The sequence below is a fragment of the Schistocerca piceifrons genome, chromosome X (genome assembly GCF_021461385.2).
Source record: "Schistocerca piceifrons isolate TAMUIC-IGC-003096 chromosome X, iqSchPice1.1, whole genome shotgun sequence".
In the NCBI taxonomy this organism is placed as follows: domain Eukaryota; kingdom Metazoa; phylum Arthropoda; class Insecta; order Orthoptera; family Acrididae; genus Schistocerca; species Schistocerca piceifrons.
In genome coordinates, this window is record NC_060149.1 from 743,330,840 (window position 1) to 743,357,736 (window position 26,897).

Here is a 26,897-nt window from a genome sequence, read left to right on the forward strand (position 1 = left end):
TTCTCGTTCAAGCATCGAGATGTTGGCTTCCGTGGCTTCTCTAAGTCGTTAAGGCAATTGTCGGAATGGTTCCGTTGGAAAGGACGTGTGGGCTGTTCTTTTCCCGTTATTATTGAAAACGAACTTCTGCTCTGTTTCTAATAAACTCGTCGTCGACAGGACGTTAAAATCTATTCTTCCTTCTTCCTTGTTCTGATACAATAGTAAGACATTCGAATCATATTCAAGAGAGCGTGGTTCAGATCACGGTTGACCACCATTTGTGTTTCCAACGGTCCTCGCGAATGATTTCCGGCGAATGCCTGGATGATTTCTTCAAAAAGATAATGCTTCTTAACTTGTATCATTCTCATCGTACAGCGATTATGTTTTTTGTGTAATGATGTGTGCAACCGACATCAACACAACATCAATCTCTAACATTTCTCCTCATTCTCTTCTTCCTTCTTATTCTTATTGTAACATTTATCCTAGGTTTTATAATATCTCATTAAAGTTGTGCTATAGAGAAATACTTTCGTCTGTGACACCGAATTCACATTTTCCATATCTTAGCCACACTTTCCGTGACCCATGCTCTGCTGTTTGTGGCGTGTGACCGTAACTGGCAATGTTCCTTTATGGAGCAATTGATATCGATGTGTTACGTACGAAAAGTTTTCTGCCATATATCTATAACGAATACGGTCATCATTTGTAAATGCCGGTCGCGCTAACAAATTATGAATATTCATTTGGGCAGCTTAAGTTTCACCAATTGTCTTGAGAAAAGACGAAGTTCTTGTAGAACACCAGATGAATGCGCCCTACGAAGGCTTCGTGCTATACTCCTCTTTCATAGCTGTTGAATTCAGGACTGTTTTTCAACTTTATGATGCATCTGATCAAATACAGGAGTAGTGCCCTCCGTTATCCTGAAAAGTGAAAGCCTGAAACAGTGATGACTGATGGGTTAGTTGTATTACCATCTTAAGCCTGGGGATCATCTTGATGCTTTGTGAATGGAGCAGGCCGTCTATCGGCAACAAGGGGATTGAAGAAAGAGTTCAATTTTCTCTGAGAGTTTTGGTCATCACAGACGTAATGGCCAAGTACAAGAAAGGAAATGTATAGTAATTTTTGTGTCACATCACACTCACCACCAAAAAATTTCTTTTTTTCCTTCCTTCGTTTTCACATTCATTCACAATAAAGTAAACATGCTACTATACTTCAAATATGCTCACTGCGTATTTACTAACAGTGCAGTTATGTGTCTGACACTAAATAAAATAGTCAGGTTAACACAATGGCTAGCAGAGACAGAAATTAACGTATCATATTAAAAAAAACGCGTCTTTTCTTTATTTGACACTGGTGACAGGTACATTTCCACTACCAGCAACATTAAGCGAAAGACTCATCTCCGAGGTAAACGAGTTGAGTCTCAGAAACCGTGCCAAATCAGTAGTTTTCCGTAGTTAGGCAACCGATGTAACCGATGTGGCCGACCTCTGCATCGAACACGCCGGTCTGCGTGTTTTGGATTATTAGCTACACGCAGAGCTGATCATTTTCAACTCTTACGTTTCACTCAATAGCCGAAAATTGCAGAGACCATTTGCAGGCGAGTTCAAACTGCTACTTCCATTTGAGGTCACGGGCCATGATTCGCCACCCACTCCGAACCTTATATTTCACTTTTAACTGAAATGTTGGAGAGTGGTAAGATAATTGCAGATGTCTTTTTGAATCTCTTTCTAGTGGTTAATTGCTCAAGAGGAAGAGTTAGGTCTTTGTTTTGCAGATTTTTAACTGAGAATTAAATGTTGTCGTTGGTAACTGAACCGAATGGAACAGGATAATTAATCCTACTTTCCATTTTTATGACGTCATAGTTTTTGTTCCTGTTGATGATCTTTCTGTTATCAATGATTTTTCACCGGAAAAGTGATTTCGAAAAACGTCATAGATGGGATATTGTGCATTCATTGAACTTTCAGGGCTCGTGTCCGGTTGTCTCACACGATTTGTCTTCAACATAGGTTTATTGTTTATCAGGAAAGAAGCTAAAAATTCCAAAAGATCAACGTTCTGGACAAATAGTTGCTCTTAAGAGGATACCTGCGTTTCTAAATGTCGGCGACATTCTCGTCAAGGTATCGGAAAACACTTTCGAGTTTTGAGCAGCCGCAGGGAGCGTTTCCTTACTCGTCTGCTGTGACTAGTATTTACGAGAGCAGCGCACTGATTTCCATTTCTGGCACAACAGGAAAATTCCACCTTGACGAACCCTTTACCCGTGATTTCACTTCAGTACAAACAACTGCGCATCGTTATTGACTGGGGGTGCGAGGCTACTCTCAATGTCTCTTCCTCTGACATTTCGGAAGACAGTGAATAAGACGACGGTACTGCATAACCGCGTGTGATGATGGACGTCATTCACAATCATTTCACACGAGTCTAGCACATGGCATTAGTATACCGCTTGCATTTTGAGTTCGTGGGCAGTTTATGAAACTGAAGATTTGTATATTTTATAATTTATTTCAATAAACGAGCAAGTATTTATTATGAGTTTGGTTGCTCTTTCGTAGATCAGTATCAAGATCATTTTCCTTCATGTGGATCTGTTATTTTTAAATTGTTTTTAATTTTATTTATATATTTATTTTTTCCGGAGAGGATTGGTATCGAAGCTGTCTATGTTAACGGAGAGTGTACATTTACTCATGTAACTCGGGCAGTTTTGTAGCCTTTGGGTCATCATTGAAATCGGAAAGTATATCTTACTTTTTCAAGACAGGCATATACACGTGCACTGCAGCTACACATAGAAATATATGCAGACTGTGCTAAAAAAAAAAAAAAAAATGCCGGTTAAAGGGAAGAAAATGAAATGCTATTAACCATTGGAGTCATGTTAAACATGACAGTGCATGCTGATACTAATCGAGGTTATTATGTAAAATATTTCAGTTGCTTCTTTTCACTTACTAAAAACAAGCGCACACACCATTTATAATCAGGGATTGTCAGTTTTCGAAATAAAACACTACGTGATAACGAAAAACAGCTCTTGGAAAAAAGTTTAAAGCTCAATGTTGTCTCACAAATAAGTGAACGACAAACATTAAGCATTCTGTAATAGTTGAAAAGACGAAAGTGAAGTAACTTGCATAATTATACAGCAACTACCGACTGTATGGCCAAACAAGTGAAGAAATTAAGTGAACATCATTATTTGCATATACCTTGATAATACTGCATTTCCAACTGACGTTTGATGAAAATTATCATCCTCGAGTTATGGAGTTAATTGAATGAACGAAGGCTTAGTACCAAGGAAAAGCAAGAAAACTATTTAGCAGAGTAGTTATGTATTGAGCGTTCACTGATTTTTAAAGCAATTTAATAGCAGAAGGAACAGAAGGTATTCATCTTAAATGGGTTCGTTGACTTGTATTTGAAGATCTCAAGCAGTACCACATCGCAGAGAATGTCAGAAATCATATTAACAAATTTTACGAAGGAATTTATTTCTTGAAATGCCTGAAATGCATTATCAGCCTTCAATAAATAGCTAAATGACACATAAAACAATAAAATCTGGGAACCGCGAGATATTTTAGATAAAAAAAACAGTAATTCAGTCTCTACAAGCAATGGCCAATGTCTGATGTCCCTTTAGGACAGAGGACAATACAGATGGACCAGTGGCTCCCTTGGTCACAGTTTTGTCGATGATACCTTCATTGCATTCGTCTAAGCGAATTCAAGGAAAACGACGGAAAATTTTGTTCGTGATATCTGGATGTGGAACTGACTGCACTCCACCTGACAGAGGAATGAGTCACATTTCTCCGTTGTCTCGAGCATGGATTTTTCCTCACGGACTGATATTTCCATCACAATGCTGTCTACTGGTTAAACAGAGAAATGCAACTCTCCGACAATATTTATTACTGAAATGACCTAGTTTCAGGTTAGAATGAATATTTTAGTTTTAAACTTAGCTTTTCGTTTCAAAAGAGGAAGCTCTTACTCTCCGAAAACAGGAAGACTACTGCATACAGTATGTGTGACGCATAGTTCCCTGTGTTTAAAGCAGGAATTAATTATAATGTGCTGGTAGAAGATTTCACTAACGTGGAAATGTATATTGGTTTTTATTTGCATACGATATCACCAATCACCACTTCTTTTCATAAGCATCTTTTCCCGATCCGAGATTTCTGTCAAGTATAGGACAGAATAAACCTTGAGATGTCTTACAAGGCCAAACAGACAATTATCCTGTTGCTCTGGTACGATTTCTCTGTTCACTGTACTCTCTGAAGCGTTGCATGACTTGTTTTGTCGGGAAGAAGAAGGTTACTCCTGTTGCGTCTCAAAGGCCTTCAGAGTTCAGCAGGGACTCCACGTAGGTCTTAGCAATGCCTTTGTGACTTCGGATAAATTATGTTATGCAGCTTGATTTCACTGCATGTCTTTTTCTACATTTTTTGTTACAATTTTTATAAACAGTTTGTTTCAGAAAAAATATGACGGAAACTTATAACACATTCCTACTTGGAGAACAGAACCAAATGCGAAGTAGGAAGATTAGGATTCAACATCCCATCGTGGATGAAAAGTTATTTGAAACAGAACACAAGCTCGAGTTGGACAAAGGTACAATAAGATATCGGCTGTTACACCGTGAAGAGATATTTTGAAACCGTATAAATGGGGTAGTTGGACGAGAATTCGAATGCAGATCCTCCCCAAAGCGAATACATTGCCTTAATCACTGCACACCTTCACTTGATGTAGCCTACTAGGTTTTTATTAGACGAATGAAACAGACTCGTGGACACTAGACGAATAGAGAATCAACACAGCATAAATCTAAATCTTCACACCAAAGAGCAGTGAAGTCTTCCGCATATTATCGAGCTTTCACTGCATGTTTCATCAGAGGCTTCTGCCAGGGAGAGTCTTCTAGATATTCCGAACGGGCTATGAGATTCTCTGTACAAGTATATAACTAGATATAAGAGGTTCCTCTTTCCCAAATATGTTGTTCTTTCGTATACAAAGTTCCACATGTTATCTGTCGACACCAGTTACCATCAAATCTAACTTTGAAGAAGGAAACTATTTCTCAATGGATGGACAGAAGAAGTATGTTCATGTCGGTGACTTAACGAAAGAAGATTGTTACGAAATATTTCTTAGTCTTCAACTATTTAAGAAAAGACAAACAAGATGAGTAACAAGCAGCAAATACTGTGAAAAATTTCAAGCTAATATGCCAGTGCTCAAGCATTCACGAAAAAACAGGAGGCGAAAGCTACCCCTTGAAAACCTAGTGACTCCTGAAAATGTTTGCAGTATGCTAAAGCATTCTGAACCTGAAATGGATAAACATTTGGTAGACGAACTTTTCCACCAAGTTGAACTCCAGTTATTCTTCTCGACCCAAAAGAAAATCTGAGTTTCTAGGAAAACATATCCCAGAAACAAATGTAGCCGAAATATTCTCAAAACGATTAAGCTGAAGTTGTCAGCTAAGTTAAACTTCCCTCATCAGTTAGTTCTTTCCATTAATAGCTGCTAACGTATTTTCAGAATTATACATATTGAAACTTGCCCGACAGAGTCTCTATCAGAGTGCAGACTTTCCCTGTGCGGAGTCCATTTCTGTAAGATGTCACTGGGTGTGTGACTGTGTCATGATGTGATAAAAACACCGACATTTTTGCTACCATTGCAGACAGCCTGTTGAATGTTGATTCCCGACGAGGCCTTATGAAGGCACCTGCAACATACCCGAAACTTCTGTACTTTTCATACAGACGCGGTCAAGTGGTCAGAAGAAACCTATAGTAAAGAGCCTTTGTAGTCTTACATTAACCAAACCACCTCTCTGAGAGAGTGAATTTTCTTCACGTTCGCCATGAAAAATAAGCGAGTTATGTGACGTCTACTGTTACTGTTTAGAATGCACGCGCCAAATGCCGACTTAACAACGAATATTGTGGAAGAATTATGCACTGTACTGTTACTAGAAAATGCAGTCATAGTTTCAAAAAACAGACAGAAAATAATGTAATAGTGGAGAACAGGACGTCTCCCAGGAGTAAAAGGGAAGTTGGAAGTCAATGACATCGCCGACACGAAAGGTGAAGCACGCCGTTGCAGCATCTAAACTGAGTGCCACCTACCTCCGTGAGTTTCTCCTTCTGCAGCAAAAGGTCAGATGCAACGATGCGCCTTTCTCACACTAACTGCGGATAGAAGCTGCCTTATTCGTGCCATGCACATTTTCTCCGCGGCTGCCCTCACGCGCTGTTGTGTAATAACCCCAGCATCTAACGATCTTCACTAGCTATGTTTACCATCTCCTGCTGCTGTTGTGTAACCAACACAAAGAGAGAAAATCAGTTTATTACCTCGGCTGATGAACAGAAATTTTAAATTCGATAATCATACGTGGTGGCTCATAATACATTGCGTGAAGTGTATTGAAAGTATTACTCTATTTTTACAATTATTTATTTGTTCAATGTGCTTGGATACTTTGTCGGGTGTCTTTTCTGTGTGACATTAGCATCGGTGTAACGTTAGCTGTTCAATGTTCGTCAAAAGTATATCGTTTCGTTAAGCGTAGTGAAAAAGTCTTACCGCGTTTCATTTTTCTTCTTTATCTTCAGCCATTTTCTGTCCTGGCAGAGTTCGTTAACGATCAGAATCCAGCAAAACATGATTTGACCATTGTTTTATTTTTATCCCGCTGCCTGTTGGTTTTAGTGTCCCACAATTAGTAGTTACCTTAAAGAACAAAACTGTGCTTGTTGTGAGTCGTGTAGTCTTTGTTGTGCGTTGTAGTTATGAACCAGAAACGTGAAACTGGAGAGACATTTACCCAGGTGAATGAAAAAAAAGAGACTGAAAACTACTCTTACCCTATCTACGTGGAAGTGATATTGGTCGGGTATGCCTCCACATCACACAACCCGTCGAAATCTATGCAGGTCTCTTCCCCAAAAAGAAGTAAGAGATGCACCTACTCTTCGATTGTCGGTTACTTCTCACTAGCTGTCGAAAACCCAGTCAGTTAAGCTACGAAAGGGCTGATAGATTCAGCGAAGTGATCTTTGGCTCAAATACATGATGTAATTAAGAATAGTTATGTTCCTACATTATTTAAGAAACTACCGTGAAATTTTTGCGAACTATTTCGGAAGTATGCACATAAAAAGTAGTAGTATAAATAGTTTCGCACTGGACACAAGAAAGTAGTCATGGATTGGCTGTTCCACCTTGAAGGACATTTTCAAACCATACCTCTCACTGCTCCGTACATTGTACAGATAATGCATGAATACGTGCGCGCTCGTGCGTATGAGTGTGCATGCGTGCGTTCTTGTGAGAGCGTTCATGCGTGTGTGTGTGTGTATAAGTGAGAGAGAGTGAGAGAGAGAGAAAGGGACATTTATATTCGGTTACATGTGCACAATCATAATATGTGAAGATGTTATCAATTCGCCATCCAATACTTTCCCCTCAGAATGTAGTTAGCAGAAGCTATACGCCTCTCCATAAAGATTTTTACCAGGTTTGTTGTGTATTGCTATATGATCTTCCATGATTTTCCGCAACCCGTTCCTTCACCTGCAGTGTCCGCCTGCTTAGCTGGGTGGTAACGTCCTGGCCTCCCATTTAAGCGGGCTCGGCTTCGATTTCTGGCCGGGTTGGAGATTTTCTCCGCTCGGGTCCTGGGTATTGTGTTGTCCTCATTATCATTTCATCCTCATCATCGCCCAATGTGGCGTCGACTGAAATTAGACTTGCACTTGGTGGCCGAACTCTCCCGGATGAGGCCTCCCACCCAACGATGCCATACGCTCATTTCATTTCATCTGCAGTGGCAATAACAGTTCCTCTCCGCTTCCATCCCTCAGGAAGGAATGGATTATTTCATTTACTCTTGCCCCTAATGAATCTGCTCTCTGTTTCTCATATGAAGCCTAAAATCTTCCTTTTGTTCCTGGGTTTTCCTGTATCCCAGGGTATAAACACTGATATTGGATTGATACTTTCAGCGTTACTGGCGGACATGTACTGATGAGTCAAAATATTAAGACCTCCTGCTTAATAGCTTCGGTGTCCGTCTTTGGAACGAAATACATCACTGATTCTGTGTATCAGGGATCCAACAGTTTGTTGGTCGGTTTGTGGAGATATGTGACATTAGATGTCTACGCACACGTTATGCAACTCGCGTAAATAAGGGGGTGCTGATTTGCGTACATGATGATGGCGTCCGATAGCGACCCAGATGGGTTCCACAGGATATAAATTAGGCGAATTTGGTCGCCGTGGTATCAGCGCGAGTTCACTGTAACGCTTCTCAAATCAATGTAGCACATTTCTGGCTCCGGGACACGGATAATTATGTTGCTGAAAGATGACATCGCCGTTGGGGAAAACATCAAGCATGAAGGGACGGAGGGTGTTCGCAGCGGTCAGCGTGTCTTAGATTACTACTACCGGTCCCATGCAAGCGCAGGAGAATGTCTCCCGTAGCATAATACTGCTCCCACCAGCCTGCGTCAGTGGCGCGCTGCAGGTTTCAAGCCGCCGTTCACCTCGATGATGGGGTTTGTAGAGACGACCAGCGACCTAGTGTAGCAAAGATGTGGTTCACCCGAAGAGCCGACACGTTTCCATTAAGCGACGATGTTCCCGTGCCCACTGCAATCGTAACTGACGATGTCGTTAGGTCGACAAGTGAACACGTAGGGGTGATGGGCTGCGTAGCTCTATGTTCAACAATGTACGACGAACGGTGTGCCCCGGAACTCTTGTGCGTTGAGCGCGCACCAGCACTGTGATTTTTCGGAAAAATTGCTGCAGATCACCATCTATCCTATTTTACACTGCAGACAAGCCACCGAACCCCATGTTCTGTGAAGAGTCGTGGACGTCCAACTATTTAGCGCCTAGAGGTAGTTTCACTGTCCTACCTCTTCCCGTAGATACTCACGACATTAACACATGAACCTTCGACCGCTTTGCGTAATAGTAATCCACTCTTTGTCAAAGTGGCTTATCTCAATGGACTTCCCCACCTGCAGCCCATATCTTCGCTAGGAAGATTCCCCGTCCGTGTCTGCTCGGCTGACATACTTTCGTCAGCTCGTCTCGCGCCCAAAATGCCACCAGGCGGCATACAACGTCACGGTAGGCAGTGGTCATGATGTTTTGGCTTATCAGTGTAATGAAGATATTGGCAGGGCTATCCAGATCATCGCATGCAACAAGGAAATGAATCTGACCGGCAGGGTGAGTACGTGTTATGAGCAACGTGTGTTGTGTTGACAGGTTCGGCAGCAGCGCAGTTCAAGTGCCCCGAGCCGTCCGGCTACTTCCCGGACCCTGTGCAGTGCGACCTGTACTACAAGTGCGTCAGCAACAGACCCGAGGAGCTGCTCTGCCCAGACGGACTGGTCTTCGACGACAGCAACCCTAACCAGGCGCGCTGCGACAACCCCAACAACGTCGACTGCGGCGACCGGACTGAGCTGCGTAAGACATCTCGCCTTCTGTGTCCGTCTCTCTACGTGTCACCAGTGTTGAATGAGTCAGTCAGTTCCTACCCTGCATGCCTTTCATTAGGTTTTTGTAAGTCTACATTCACTACTAACACTATCGAGTGTGTGAAGGAACGTAATCGACAGAGGTGACCTCCACGTTTTCGAGTCCGTAGAAACAAAGCAGTAGACGAATTATTGTTAACAACAGCATGAAGTGTAGGCGGTGATGAAGTCGTTATAAGCAGCATGGGAAATAGCTTAAATGAAAATTCTGCAGGACGGAGGGAAATGTCATCAGAGTGCTGGGGGGAGGGACAAGAGTGTGAACTGCAGGACAGTAATTACGTTAAGGGGCATCGAAATCGCGACAGTTACTTCTGTCTCGCATTGTTAACATTTACGTTCATTGCTGGAAGGTCCTAGTTTATTTTAAACGACTTTTTCATCTCATGTAAATAAAAGGTGGAGGGGGGAGAAAGGAAAGGAAGGGAAGGGAAGGGATGGATCTAATGTGTCAGTTGCATTGGGACTTTATGCGGAATCACTGGAGACGAGTGAAAATGTGTGCCAGACCAGGGCTCGAACCCGGGATCTCCTGCTTACTAGGCAGTTGCGTTAATAGCTGCGCCATCTTTTTTTCCCCCACCCGGACACAGTGTTTATCACAACTCCGCAGATTATCTCGGCACGCTCCCCAGCCGACTCAAACTCTCACCCAGCGCCACCTACGCACAGTCCCCATCTATGTCCACAATGCGCGCTAATTTTATATTACTGCTGGGGGTTGAAAGTAAATGTGTATCTGCACTGAGGTTTGTGGATTCATTGCCCATCGAGAGGTTTGTGGATTCATTGCCCATCGAGATGACTCAGATATAAGAATGCGTGGTGTCTATTCTTTCGGCTATGTCATGAATGCACGTTTACGTTTGAGTCCAGTGGGAATCTAGAATTAGCGAGCATGGAAGACATGGATGGGGACTGTCGATAGGTGGGATTGTGAGTCGAGACCTGCCCGAACGAATGGACACCACGCATTCATATCATATTTCGTCTGTCGCCAGTATTTCGTCTATCATCAATGTTATGATTGTCACGGTGCGCTTTGATGTAAAGTATAGCCCACCCAAGGGAAATGTGTGTGCGTGGCACAAGAGCGCAGCGCTGTGGTGTGGGGCGATTTTATTCTATTTTACTTTTTTTGGGAGTGACTGGGGAGGGGGGGGGGGGGGGAAGGGACAGAAGGTGATGTTTGTGTACATAGGGTAAATGAAAAGTAGAACACTAGGGACTATCTTTACAGAGCCTATTTTCCTTTTTCTTCTTCTACGAAGAAGAAGTACACGTGACTAAGACCAAAGACAGTCTAGGCTTATGTCCTCGTGTATTTTAAAAATCAATCTTATTTTTCCATAACATGCTTCACTTGGTTGTACTATAAGTCTAACTTCTGGAAGAGTAGAAACAGTTAATGAAGGGTACGAGAAACATGGAGAAGAAAACAGAAATGAAAGTAGCTGTGTAGTGGAGTAATATGTAAAGAGGTTGTAAGAGATGTGTTGGTCGTTGTGCAGAGGAGCCGAAGCCGTCAGAGGGCTGCCCGCGCGCCAACGGCTACTTCCGTCACCCCGACGCGCAGGTGTGCGACAAGTTCGTCAACTGCGTCGACGGGACGGCCAACGAGCTGCCCTGCCCGCCCGGACTCATCTACGACGACAGCCGCAGCACTTGCGCCTGGCCCGCCGAGAGTCAAAGACACGATTGCACCAACAGCAAGAAGGGTATGCTCGCACTTTCCTATTCTCACCGAGATTCTTGTTTTTAGAGGTTTGGGACCCTGTTTACCTCACAGGGTCCTTTTTAACAGTACAAGCCTATACTTTACTACACCCGTATAAGTGTGTGGCCTCAGATCCATAAGGATGAGATTCTTACTCTCTAGTTTATTTTGAATTAACATGGATCAGTTCTGGCACCGCTGACGAGTGTAAGTAATATCCAACTCTTTTGCTCAGCCTGAAGTAGGTGGCAGCAAAGACAAATAGCTGTATTTTGTCAGTATTAAACCCCTAGATTTATATTTTATGTGTCAGTTCTTGGTGAAGAGTGTCGGTATTAAAATAGGTACTTCACTGATTTTATATGCACTGACGTGATCCAATAAAAGTTCCAGACATCCTGCGGCCGATACAGCGTTTCACATATCTCTAATTCCAGAATGAAATCATTTCTTCCGGAAGTGCTGGTCTTGCAACTTCCGCAGGAAAACTTCTGTGAAGTTTGGAAGGTAGGAGACGAGAACTGTCGGAAGTAAAGCTGCCAAGACGGCTCATGAGTCGTGCTTGGGTATCCCAGTGGTAGAGCACTTTCCCGCGAAAGGCAAAGGTCCCGAGTGCGAGCCTCGGTCCGGCACACCGTCTTAATTTGCCAGAAAGTTTCAGATCTTGAATTTTTTGTGACTTAGAGAAGAATGAAGCAATTCAAATCTTGATCTGAGTATAGTAGAAAGTAAGATTAGTGTTTAAATTCTAGTCGACATCGAAGTCATTTGAGGTGAAGGGCTAACTTAAATGTACGAATGTGGGAATGTGGGAAAAGAATATGGTGGTGGACTTAACAGTTTTGAGGATCCTTTGGAAAGGATGTCTGCAAGGTTATTTGTACTGTGATTCTACATAAAATGTATCCATTGTCTGAACAACTGCACCACTTCATATCGATCTGATGATAGAAATTTGTGTTTCCCATGTGTCTTTGTGAACGTTCACGGCCGGATACCAGGAAGGCGAATAACAGTCTTTCTCTAACAAATCTTTCATTGATAAACCAAAGTAGGTTTCCCTTTGAAAAATAATCAAGGCCTTCCATTAGTTACATAGACAAAAGTGCTGTATTTTCGGGCCCTCTTGAGGTATGTTCATCTCTGTTTTTGTTTCTTACTTTTTTGTGTACTAATGTGTCGACATTTTTGTTGTTGCTATACACAGCCCGGAAGATCCTACAATGGAAACTACCGAGGAACTAGTATTTACATTGCATGTGGTCTCCAAATTTGTTTGTGTTGTTTGTTAGACTGGTTTCCTGCTCTATTTTATCCCCGTATTTTACTATCATTTCAGCGAAGTTACAATGTTCGTTATATATACGACAGTTCTCTCTTTAGTTACTGTATTCAGGTTATAGATTGTATCTATAAGCGTAAATTTCGTCACATCGAGTCGGCAGTGAAGGATATAGCATCACTCACGGATGCAATCTTCAATCTCGCTAGTTCCCTATTGTATAATTCGTTGAAGCCAGTCGTAAGCCGCACTGTTTAGGTTTCAGTTTACAACTAACAAATACCAGAAACCAAAATTGTGGATTTACTATATCTCCTTTGGTTCATAAACTATCAGATATTTGTTAACATCCGTGCCAGTTCCTTATTGTATAATTCGATGAAGCCAGTCGTAAGCCGCACGGCTTAGGTTTCAATTTAAAACTAACAATTATCAGAAAACCAAAATTGTGGATTTACGATAGCTCCTTTGGTTCATAAACTATCAGATATTTGTTTACATCCGTTTTTCTTGGTTTTGCTTCCTCTTAACCATATCTATGTCAGAGAAGATTAAATGGTATAAGTCACAAGCCGGAGCAGTGCTACTCAGTATTGGAAGATCCTGTTCAGTAGGGGACTGGCTGCCCCTCACTCCTGGGAGTTGGGCCTCAAGACGTACGATTTCATATTTGTGCACGTCTGTGGTTTCAGTACAAGAGCACGCCAGTCCCACAAGATGCCTTAGAGTATACATAAGACTGTTCTAAATTTTACATAATAAATGAGCGTGGTGTATTCCTTTTGTGCTTTATATTCATACGAATGTCAATTACGATTTTATGCCGGAAATTCACGCGAAATGCCACGAACCAAACGTTTCTCGATGATTAATCAAAATCTGTGTTTTGGCCTAAAACTATTCACCTAATTAACATGAAAGTATTTAAGCTTATTACTTTAAATATTTTCGAGGTCTATAAAAATTCAAGTCAAGAAAACTCTTTCCATCATTAATTTAGCATTTTATTGTTAACAATAGCCTCAACGGCTAGAAATAACTGGATCACTGGTTTCATTAGCTAATGTGACAGATTAAAACTAAATAGAGGCTCTTGTAGATCGATTGTAGGTGTAAATTCAAATAAAAGTGCCGTGGCTATAAGTGCATTCGTCAGTCTGAGTTATCCACCTTTTATCACCGTTCTCCATAAAGTTTAGTTATTTATTTTACTGTTACAGATGCGTTGTGTAAGACGTTCGCCTAAGTTGCCAAACATAAGAACTTTTTATGTTAGCTTCAAGGGAAATATCCCGTGCAGAAATGTGACATTCGACGGCTTGGTCTTTGGAAGAAATCTCCGACGTCGTTACGGACCGCCACCGATAATCGGCAAAACTAAATATCCTGCTCTGCACTTCACCGCAATTATACTTTCAGCGATCTGAGTATCAGAACCTGTGGCAATCACGTCTGACTTATGAACTTCAGACCTTACAGCGATGGGCTACAGCAGATTAGCATAGACGTCGCTTAGAACCAAGCGTCCATTACCTAAATTATGTATTCACCGACATGCCTTTCCCATCAGGTAACACAGACTATAAGGCTACACGAATAGATGGTGTATAACAAAAAGGTATGACTAAACTTTTACAAAACATTCTTCACTCGTAGGGGAAGAAAATATGTTATATGGACATTGGTTTGAAAACGCTTTATTTCCGTTTTAGAGCTCAGTTTCTACATCTCTTCTTCACACATCTACTTTGAAACGAAGCCTCATCCGGCAAGAGCACATCTGCACGAAAGTGACGGTTGACACATTGGTGAATCAACCAGTAGCAGAAGCGTATCCGTGTCGAAAGATCAGCTTCTGACAGTGCCTGCTGCACACACTGTACATGGTGCGTGTACAGCTGGTTCTCATGTAGCGCCCACAGATGCTCATCTGGTTAACATTATTTGACGCAGCTAATTGTCTCACGCTGACACCAGGGCAGCCTTCAGCTGCACGAAGAATTTCCTCCATCAGTTGAGGTGTCCTCGTCTTTATAGGCCTCCCCCAGTCGCAAGTAGTAGACTTAAACGTTCCAAGCTCCATATAAAGACGATCATTTCCTTCAAAGGTCCCCCCTGTCGGGGCACCTTCGTTCTGGGAATCTCTCCCGATAGAAAGAGGATCCCCACGGCCATTACCATCTGCTAATCCATACAGCAAATGGGCATCTGCCAACTCTGTACTGAGTAACTTCCATTGTACTGTACCGGAAACCAAGTCCGCGATGAACACTAAACGGCTGCTGTTACGTGCTTGATGCTGCAGCAGCAATGAAGTTAGTCGCATGTCAACACGGGCAACGAAGTGAGTCACATATCAACATTAGCTTCGTTCAATTGGAACAACAAACACTTATTAATTACAACCCACAGTACGTTCTAACCAAACGTAACCAGGAGGGTACTATGAAGTTTGATCGTTTCATGTAAGAAAACGTTTCATGGAATGCTGATACGTTCTGTTTATGAGTGTTTCCCATACTTAATTTGATTGTGAAGAGAAGTACAAAATGAGCTCTAATGTGAAAATGAAAACGTGTCCGGACCTATGTACATACAACACATTTTATTTCTATATATATGAGAATTGTTTCCTGGATGTTTGGCCACAAATTTTTGTTACAAGCTTTACAATCTTATAAGATTGTTTTGTAGATAGAGTAAAGAAAATTAAGAAAGGAAACCAGTCCAACTTTCGTCACTAGGAATTTGGAGCACCACCAGGCACTACAACGCAGCAATAGGTAGAGATCAAGTTAATGAGGAAACTCGACTCAGTATCATGCGCAGTTCCTTCAACTATTGAATTTCCGCTAGAGTGATGCACCTGCAAAATAATTGCGGGCTCATATTCGATATGAGCGGGGCCCGAATTTCCATCCGTATTAAAAATTCTCGTGGTTTCTCTACATCTGCTAGGGTAAATGGTACGATGGTTTTCCGTTAAAGGGCTGCGGTCGATTTCGTCCCATCCTTGTCCAATTGTGCCGTCGTCGTCGACAGGTCGTTAAACCCTAACCTTTTCTTTCCTCGCTTTCGTGGTGGCGTTAAGCTGTGAGAGAGCTCGGAGCTGTGTCTCATCTGCGTGCGCCAGTGATGCAAGCACTGCCGCCGTTGCTCAACTCCATTAATTCTGTAGCCGCTGTGCCGCTGCTGCAATCGAACCCAGTACCGCCAGCTCACGGTCACGCCGCCGTGCTTTCGCCTTAGCAACGGGACCGCCACCGCTGCTTCGAGAAACGGCTGGCTCTGGAAACGGTACTTCCCTTCGCCTTGAAGCTTTATCTCTTTCCGCCTACTGAGCTTCTAGTGGAGCAGAACTCTATTTACGTCACACTTTCACCATAATGGAACACTGTTGCCAAGGTGTGACAGAAAACAACTGACTGATGTTGTTTGACAAGTAACCAAAGCTTTATTTTTTAATCCAAATGTAAAACACCAATCGAACAGTTCTGAGAACTCCTCGATTCGCGTCTGTTTTCGTGGAATTGAATTTTTTGAGAAATGTCTTGTGTCTGTCCGATATTGATATTATAAAATAGTAGACTCTGACGGGTTATGGTACCGTGACTACCAACTTTTGTACATTGTAACGGCTGTTTGCAGTGCATATAGCGGCTAGATTAGATGGAAGTGACTAACGGTTGTGTAGGACTGTTCTGTCTAAAATTCTCCTCACTAATGTTGAAGTTTGCGTGGCGGAAACATCTCACAGCGAAACGTAACGAAGAGGTGGTTGCACCATCTATCAATTAAATCAGGTTCCTGGGAATTTGGTCTCGGGAAAACACTTTTAAATCTTAATCTTGCTCCTCCTGCCATATGCCGATGCTTCTAACCCTGTGAAAACTTTCCTATAAGGTCTCATCCGTGGTAAACAGTCATCAAGTGATATCTGAGGCGCAGACCCGTAACAGAATCGTCCAAAATGTGATTCTATATGAATTAAACAATGCAACTCTCGTAAAAATTCCCCATATGAATGTGAGTTTAAGAATTAACTATAAAAAGTTAGTAAAATGGAAGGCCTGCAGGAACTAGAGGTGATTTCGTTGGCAGTACATGCTGAAGCTGCTGGAAAAATGCAGCGGACAAAGAATGCCCCTATGGAGACACCTAATAATACGAGTACAGAGAAAACAATACAGATACTGAGTAGATCTTTAAATCAGTAGGTTACTTAACGTGTACACATATGAATAAGTTTTCGTCTGTAAGAATCAGACTATCAACAGGATGTTAAATATTTACATTATTTCTCAAGTCGATGAAAATCTGCATAAATCTGGACAAAGTCTTTATTTTCCACACTTGATCGTACTTATAGAACATCGTTCAGTTGTTTTAGTACATTATGAACATTAGATTACTGTAATTTCCTTCCTAATACGATAATGTGTCAGGATTATTCCGCTTGTCGTTTGCGCACCAGAGACTAAAGGGAGTAGGAGGAAATTGTGCTGAGGTGGTAGCTGGCTCAAGCGGGCGGAAGTCGTGGGTGCTTTGCACACACCATTTACTTGAGCGCGGGTTCCGTGGCGCAACGGCTAAACACGCTACACGGAGCAGCGTGCATGTCACGAAGTTAGATTGCTTGTAGACCGTATATTCTAGATAACAATCAAACAAAGACGTGACAGATACATTTACACAACTCCTACACGCTTAAACCTTTGGTCCCTCCAGGGATGAAAGTCTCTGTGCGCCAAAATTAAGCTGATTTTCTCACACTAAATCTGTATTGTGCATGTATTCGACAAAGACGTATTTCATCATAGTTTAGCAGTGAATGAGAGGCAGTAACGTAGTTAATCAGTACGTGACATAGCTCCAAAGAACTTTTCAAATCAGATTCAAGAGGTAAGCAATATAATCAGTTTATGGCAGGCTGCCATAAGCAAAACGAGCCGTCGTGGGCATTTACAACAATCCCGGTGAACTAGTTGCAGCCAGTAGGTGACTGAGCTGTTCTGTCGGTCCAGCATTTACGCCCAGCCCAACATCACAGGGCAAGGCAACAAACGAGGTGGGTTAGTGGTTGAGGAAATGCATTCGCTTTCGTTCGGATCCCCGTCCAGACGTAGGCACTCCTTCGAAGGGGAAAAGGCTGATTTTGTTCCCCATCATTGCACAGTTTGAGCCTGTGCTCAGTTCCTACAGACGTCATCATCGACAGGACGTTAAACCCATAATCATCTTTCTTCGAGACTCTGGACAACCCCAAGCATATGACACTCGTGATAAGGATTTTAATTTTACAGTCTCATATGTGCCATTAAAGAATAGTTCAGACTTTCTTTTTCAGCTTTTGTCTCCTTTCAGTTCATATTCAACCATAGCAAGAACCACAAAGACAATAACTAGACATCCCAACCTCGGTCACACACACACACACACACACACACACACACACACACACACACACACACTTGCACGCGCGCGTAACACTGCACTAGGGACTCGTCAACCGGATCCTGCTAGACACTAGACACACTTCAACAGGAAAAGAGACAGATCCTACGCCAGTACTTGGATGCATGCCACGAGCACCGATGAAAATGAATCACAACATACAAATGAACGATTAGCTCTAAGTTTGAAAATGACATGTGTTACTTGTAACGAGCTGCTAAAATTGTGAAAAACATTTGGGACATGGGGATTCTATACGGGGTGATGTTGGTAAATGGGGACAGACTGAAGGAAACGATCACTGAGAGAATAAGGAGCGGAAAAAGGACATATGGACAGACATTCGTTCCCAACGGAGGTACACCCCTTGAAGCTGGAGATACAAGAACTTTGACAATGTAGGTTTCAATGACTGAAAATGAACACGAGGGCACACCAGGGAAGTGGGAATATTCTCTTTAAAATGGTTCAAATGGCTCTGAGCACTATGGGACTTAACTTCTGAGGTCATCAGTCCCCTAGAACTTAGAACTACTTAAATCTAACTAATCTAAGGACATCACACACATCCATGCCCCAGGCAGGATTCGAACCTGCGACCGTAGCGGTCGCGCGGCTCCAGACTGTAGCGCCTAGAACCGCGCGGCCACTATGGCCGGCAATATTCTCTTCGTACTGGGGTTTTGTTAGCACGGTGGCAGCAAACCGTCGACACTGGTTTAGCCTCAATAATTGGGCAGGGATTCTTGGCGACTACCACAACGCCTCTTGATCTTCCAGCGGGTGTCCCTGTCTCGTATACTCGAAGATATGCCTTTGGTAGTACGAAGGCTGCTACATGATGAGGCTCCAGCTAACTTCAGCTTTTGTGTGTGGAGGCATCTCGACGTCTTCTCCGACCACATGCTGAGGGTGAACCGGTGTTGCTGATTCGCATGCAAATGTAACACAACAACACTAGTACAACAGAACATTGCCACTTGCCTGGTGTGTTCTCATGCTTGCTTTCGGCCTATCGAAGATCTATCTGCACCTTCAAGTCGGTGTACCTCCCTTGGAACGCATTTGCTGCCATATGTCACCTGAAGTTTGCTACTTATCCTCTCACGATCGTTTCCTGCAGGTTGTCACTATTTGACAAAATCTCCCCGTAGAGGAGTAGTACGGTCCTTCGCCTCTGTTGGCTAAGGGTACGATGGCTTTCTGGGTCCAGCACATACGTTGGCAGGCTCCTCAGAGTGTGTTTTGCCTGTTGCAGACAAGCTGGACGACGGCTTCTCTTGCCCTGACGGCGAGGTGATAGGCCCGAACGGACGCGTGCTGCCGCACCCGACGTTCCCGCACCCGGACGACTGCCAGAAGTTCTACATCTGCCGCAACGGCCGCATGCCCCAGCGCGGCAACTGCCCCACCGGCACCGTCTACAATGAGGTCACTTTCAAGTGCGACGAGCCCGAGAACGTGCCCGGATGGTAAATATCTCATTCACAACAGTCCCACCCAAAAATAGTCACCTGCATCATATTTTAATGGCCTTACCTTTATGTTATTTTGAAAGATCCACACTTTTACACACTGAAGATAAGCCGTCCTCATTTATTTTTGTGCAGAATTCTAAGTGACTAAATTTATTAGATGTTCCTCCGCATCTCACTATTTTTCTCGTAGTGTTAATATGATTAGATAATAGGACTTCCGAGGACAATATAACGACTTACGTCTCACATGAAACCCTTAGGGGGTAATTTCTAACTGCGCCAGGAAAAAAATTCTCTCTTAAAATATAAACCACGACCTAATGTCTAGTAAAATACACACATGTTAGTGAAATTCACAACAAAATGTGAAAATCGCATCACAAGTGTGGTAGACGAGCCACAGTGATTACATCGAAACTATAAAGCTTCAAATCATCACATCAGGCTACGGGCAAAAAAATGACACTGAGCTAAGTCCCCAAGACGAGCAGTGAAAATGATCATTCATTGTGGCCCAACTGATTTCTTCGATGAGATTTGAATGAAGGTATCATTCTGTTCAACTTTATGAGGTTGTGTTCGTTCTTGAGAGACCTACTGATTTATACACGCACAGACCCCCGATGACAGACATGGAACATATGCAGCACCTCTTTTTGAAACTTAGTAAATAGCTGATTATATGTTAGCAGTAAGACCGATACGAAAATTAAATCGTTAATTATTACTATAAAAAAATCAGAACTGTCCTTAACTGGGAGGCTGCTTTCCGCAGCATAGTGCTTTGTTAGGCAATGCTCCATTGTAGATGATATTTTCTTGCCTTCATGTTGCAAGTTGAAGAGGCCTACATATTAAAACATGATCTGAATGTCAGTAAAACTTAATACTTATATAAAGAACTTTCAGAGGTGAAAGTCTCACTAAGAGCCATAAGTATCCTAGGACCGTTCTCTGATGGAATCACGTACCGAAAATGTCATTTCCGTCGAGTGAGTCCCTCACTGCTATATAATACTAACATGCTTCAAAAAGCAATTGCTGAAGGATTCGTAACTTAAGAGGAAAGGGAAAATGCAGGATGAAAGTAAAGAAGAAGGAAATGAAAACTGCAGATGTAGGAGAGACGAGCAACAGAAAGCGAAGGAAGAGAGAATGCTATGGAATATTTATCTCGTTGAACAACCTCCAATGGATACATTCAATAGGTATACACGATAAATTCCTTGGTCTTTGAGATAAAAGAGTTTATTAGTATCAACGTATCGATACTTATGTCCTAGGGATATAGAAATTAAAAATTTTAAAAAAGTACGTTTGATACATTCGACACGTTGCGGAAGATGTTATTGCAGGACAAACCATGAAAAAATAGAGTATTAGACGAGGAAGTACTTATTAGATGTGGTAAAACACGATACTGCGATAAATAATTTATTTAAGGGTTAACAGATTTTTTAGGCGTTTACAGCGTCATTGAAAAATATTTAACAGCTTGATTGAGAGAATCATGTCAACGAAACATGCACGAAAGAGACAAAGTTAAAAATGTTTTAATGATAGCAAGGAAGAACGTAAATACAAAGAGGTGAAGAGATTGTCTTTGGATTGAAGGGAACTAGTGGTACACCAGACAAACGTATCCGAACGTAGCACCAATCATTCCAAATCCAAACAATGGAGGTTTCCACTAGGATCATGTCAGATTCCACAGACCTAAGAAACTTCGTAGATGAAGTGTTAGCCTTAACGAACTCGATGTACAGAATATAAACTGATGTAGTGTCTGTAGGATCCTAGCAACCCTGCGGAATCTGTGAAGTGCAAAACAAAATTCATGGTGTCCTCTTAGTTAATAGGGCATGGGATTTAATGTTGACTCAGTTTCTTCAGTTGTTGACATTAAATTGTTGGGTTTGAATAATAGGAGATCAATTTTCAATTTCTTAATACGAAATCTTACAATGATGGTCTCATTAAATATTAATGAGATACTCTGTCAGAACATAGCGCTGGCATTTCCCCGCAACGGCCATAATAAACGTATCATTTGTAGAGTTCTGGCATAACTTGATTTGATATGTGAATTCATATTATACAGGAAAAACCTTGATTTGAATTAATCATTCGTGTAAATTTATGTTTGCTAGGAAGACAATCATTCCGTCAAATTAATTAAAAGTTAGACTTCAGGTTGATTCATGTTCTGGGCCCAGTGTAAAAACCCCGAAGAAATACAAAAGAAATGTTTGATACAGTTACTCAAGAATTATCTAAAATGAAACTAATTTAATAAAGCGTACTTGAGAAATGTAACTGGAACGCTTAAGTACAGTAAGAGGTGAATTATTTAAGCTGTTTATGTGGAATATTACGAAGCCCAATACACTTATTATGGTTTCGCCCAGATGAAGAACGAGTTCTCACTATGTGAGGTACTAGTTGTCGCTGAACTATTAGTTGTCGAATCGTGAGTTTCATGAAACTAAACTAAAATTGCATCGGTGGCAGCATACCAATTCTCCAAAAACACATCCCTTTGACAGCGTGGCCCGTAAATTCTGGTGAAGGACTGCACAAAAAAGTTTGAGATTATTCCTGTAATTTGGTCTCTTCGCAGAGGCAGCAGCCGAAAGGTCAATTTCTGTGAATCTACTCGTCTAGATAAAATCAATTCATGTTCAGATTGGGCTTACTTGCGTGCAGGCACTCAAATGGAGCATTGCTGGAAACTCATGTTTGTAAATGATCTTTTCTAACTTTCGGATTTCTCGAGAATGAATTGAGAGATATTCTGTGTCCCCTGTGGTCTAGAAATCGAATCACAATAAGATACAACCCGTGTATTGCGAAGCGACCGAATATCTGGAACTCTAGTCCACTCATTTGGTTTCTAGTCAACTGTGAAACTGAAAATGGAAGGGTTAACCTAGATAACTACTGTATCTAACTGTTTACATTGAATAAATAACTGAAAGAAATATTGTAATTTTATAATCACTGTTCATTGTATTTACTTTCAGGAAGCTATGAATGATGCGTGCATCAAAATAACGAAAATACTCTTTAGCGTTAACTGCAAAAATTTATATTTCACTTAGAATTTACATTCTAAAAAGTTTACTTTTCACTGTGGTACATACTTGCGTTTGATAGTCTACTTTCTTTTGGGAATAATTTTAGTATTTTCTATTAATACTGCTAAGGAGCGTAACTTAAATTTTTAGTTGCGTCTAGATAGTCACGATGGAAAACATTTGCACACATCATACATGAAACCAGAAATTTACTTTTACCTCGAAAGGTGTGGACACCACTTAGTTTCTTGTTGTGACTTCGTTACAGCGCTGTCTCGTGTAAACGCTCAGATTCTTCTTAATAAGTGACTATATCTTTAAGATAACATTTTGCTTCTTGAATTTGTGTGACTTTATGTTTAAACATCTTCAAATTTTGCTACAAAATATGGTACATACCTAACAGCGTTTGGTGAACTGAGATTCTCCCATACCGTTTTCACATCGAGATATTAAAGAAGTATAAAGAATCACTTACGCAATATGTGTAATTCTAAAAAGAAACTAAACTCGGTCCACACGAATACTGTAATGTGAATTTTGGATGGGTCAGACCCCAGACGTTGATCACAAACATACACTGTGGTATTAAGAACCACCGCGAATCGGGAGTATCCATCAGGCCTCTGCAGCCGACTTATTAGTTTCTGACCCTACACGCAACTAGATACTAAATCCGGTAGTATAATTGATGTGTCGACAGAAGTGCCGACACAGTGTGGTTTGAGGTGACCGAAATACACGCTATAAGCTCACGCAGGATGGCGTGAGGTCTGAAACAGGATACGTAATGAATGCTATAAAGAAAAGTACGTAGCTTCTGGAATACTTAACTTTAATCCATCCTTGGTACATCGCTATTGACGATACATGCTTCATACGATAAGTATCAATTGCTATGGCGCCTTGCTAGGTCGTAGCCATTGACTTAGCTGAAGGCTATTCTAACTATCTGCTCTGCAAATGAGCGAGGCTTCGCCAGTGTGCATCGCTAGCTACGTTGTCCGTACAACTGGGGCCAGTGCTAGTAAGTCTCTCAAGACCTGCCGTGATGGCGCTCGGTCTGCTATCACTGAAAGTGGCGACACGCGGGTCCGACATGTACTAATGGACCGCGGCCGATTTAAAGCTACCACCTAGCAAGTGTGGTGTCTGGCGGTGACACCACAATAATACTCAAAATTCGTGTCATTTTTCCTACATTAACTTATCATCGCCTTGACGGGAGTAAGAAAAGAAAAAGCCAACTGGGTGGGTTGGCGTTTCGGATCTTCGGTCATTTCGTATTACACTGCTTTCATACGACTGCGATTCAGTTTCACGGACTAAGTTCGAAGTCCGTGACGAATGCGGCGGTTCAAAAGACTCGTCGAGACCAAGTTCACTTATTGGTTGAAATTAGCAGAAAAAGCGAAAGTTGACGAATGAATGGATTGTACTTCCTGTTTATTTTCTTCTGAGTGAAAATAAATTTGGTTTACAGCTTACGAACTCGTATGTCTAGGCCACTGCAGGCGAAACAGAACTTAGTCCACCAAGATCTAGTCGAAGGAATCACTGTAGGGTCTGTTTGAAATTGTTTAGGCTAACTACATTTTTCCCGAATGGCACCCAGGTGTGTGACATCAAACCACTGTTGTTACTGACTGCTGATATTTCGAAACAATCAGTTAAAAAACTATCAGCAAAGACTTGAGATCTCATCCTCAATTATTTAGTCTTGTCATATGCTGCGAAAGAGAAAATTGTGTTATGTTTTTTTTTAGTGGAATAAAACTTCCTCAGTCTAGTCAGAAAAAAGTTCTTTCAACTGCATTGCTTATTCTACTTCCTCAGGCCTTATCGAGCGAGATGGTTCATTGATTAGCACAGTGGACTCGCATTTGGGACTAGAACGGTTCAAATACGCGTCTTACAATCCAGATTTAGGTTTCCTGTAATTCCCCTAAGTCGCCCCAGGGAAACTCCGGGATGATTCCTTTGAAAAAGCGGCCGATTACCTTCCCCATCCTTCAAACTAGGCGAGATTGTGCTCCGTCTCTAATGACCTCGACGTCGACGGGACGTTAAACCCTAATCTTCCTTCTTCCTCAGGTCTTCACGCCTTTTAATAGCACACGGTTTGGGAAATATATGTTCGTGGTCCTACTCACAGTCGTAGAAAAATGTTGTTTAAAGACTATGAGATAATTTTAACTCACCATGATCTCAGTTGAAAAGCCTGATTTCGACTTCTGAACACAAAATCGTTTGTTAAATGTATTCTGATTTTGTCAAACCACTTCAATACGATCGCAAAATACTTTTCCTAGTAAAGACTACTATTTATGCGGCATAGTCCCTCTGAGTTGCTGAGCATTTGCCGTCTCTGACTGTCCCTACATGAACCAATAATTGGGAACAACAAGCATTTCTTTCATACGGTACGTTATGGCGAAATTATATCACATTACTTATTAATCATTCCTCAGATCTCGGTTGTTCCAAAAATACGTACACCACTCGTGCTGAGATGGCTTCAGAAGAAGGGACTCCAGATATTCGGTCAGATCGCTATCGCTGTGCGCGACACATGCCTCGAACTACATTTATAAATCAGTGTGTCACGTCTGCTTTCGCTTGCGCCCTATATTAGGGCAAATGTAAAACAGGAGCCGCTTTACGGAAGCTGTGCAGCGTGGACGTGTATGAATGGCGGCTGGGCTCGGCGCGTTGCATAAGCGTCTGGCCCAAACCCGCGGCTGGTCTGCGCTCGCTGCTCAGGGCCGCACGGCCGCCGCCTGCGCCGGCTTTCGCCGTTGCGCAACGCCTCGCCCACCCGATGGCTGACCCTGTAGCACGATTCTCTGTTCCCCGCCCGTTTTCCGCATCAATCTCATTTTGTTAGCTCAGCGTTACGTGCTCCATCTTCACGCTTGTGACTGGAACTGATCGCATTAGACCTATTGTGACCGGCTGTCACACCACCTGAAACCGTGGATTCTTTCAAAGCTGAACAACTACAGCTATACAAACCGAAAAGTGATTACTGTGGAAACGTACAAAAAACAGTTATTTCCAGAATGAATTTTCACTCTGTAGCAGAGGGACTGCCGATTTGAAACTTCCTGGTAGGTTAAAACTATGCACTGGTGGGGACTCGAACCCAGATCCTTTGTCTTTCGCGAGCAAATACTCTACTGTGTGAGCTATTCAAGTACGACTCCCAATCTGCCCTCACAGAGTATTTCCGCCTGTAGAGAGGAAAACATAAATCTGTTCAAAATGGTTCAAATGGCTCTGAGCACTATGGGACTCAACTGCTGTGGTCATCAGTCCCCTAGAACTTAGAACTACTTAAACCTAACTAACCTAAGGACATCACACACAGCCATGCCCGAGGCAGGATTCGAACCTGCGACCGTAGCAGTCGCACGGTTCCGGACTGCGCGCCTAGAACCGCGAGACCACCGCGGCCGGCCATAAATCTGTGACCACGCTGCTTTTGTTTTCATAGACTCTATGTCTCTTCCTAGTTTAATAATAGATGGATTCCACAAAATTGAGCATTATTCCAATATTTCCCCTTAAATACTTTGCAAGAAATCTGTTTCGTAGATACGCTTGAAATATACCCGTGTTCCATCATATACCGGTATCGGTTTTAACTGGTCGGTTTTTCCTATCCCACCATAGTAAACAGGAGATTCACGGTAAAGACTAACTTTCAAGGCTATCGCATCGGACATCAGTTGCCTGCTTTGTAAGAAATCTGTTTCGTAGATAAGCTCGAAATATACCCGTGTTGGCCGGCCGGTGTGGCCGTGCGGTTCTAGGCGCTTCAGTCTGGAACCGCGTGACCGCTACGGTCGCAGGTTCGAATCCTGCCTCGGGCATGGATATGTGTGATGTCCTTAGGTTAGTTAGGTTTCAGTAAATCTAAGTTCTAGGGGACTTATGACCACAGATGTTAAGTCCCATAGTGCTCAGAACCATTTGAACCATACCCGTGTTTTACCAGCAAACTGATGCCTCTGACTTACTTAACCTAGAACTCAGCACATGAGAGCGTTCAACTTCGTATCTCCACACACTATTACTACAGGTATTCGTATAAGTTGCCTGATTCTAATTGTGACTCGTTACTTACGTCTTCACAGCACACTACTTTTTTATGTTCCCTCAAATGCACGGAAACTTCAGTATGAGTAGTTCCCAGTTTCGTAGCGAACTGAAAATTGTCGAGATCTGGCTAGATATTTACAATCAGCGAAATGTTCA

The 26,897-nt window shown here is 42.2% G+C and overlaps 1 protein-coding gene across 1 annotated transcript in view; it reads left to right on the forward strand.

Moving 5' to 3' along the window:
* LOC124721739 (protein obstructor-E-like) overlaps window positions 1-26,897 on the forward strand; it is a 43,836-nt gene that overhangs the window by 11,892 nt on the left and 5,047 nt on the right. Inside the window, exons 2-4 of the mRNA XM_047246841.1 lie at window positions 9,355-9,558; window positions 11,141-11,347; window positions 19,341-19,554. Coding sequence (XP_047102797.1) covers window positions 9,355-9,558; window positions 11,141-11,347; window positions 19,341-19,554 — 625 coding nt within the window. The remainder of the gene's footprint in view (window positions 1-9,354; window positions 9,559-11,140; window positions 11,348-19,340; window positions 19,555-26,897) is intronic.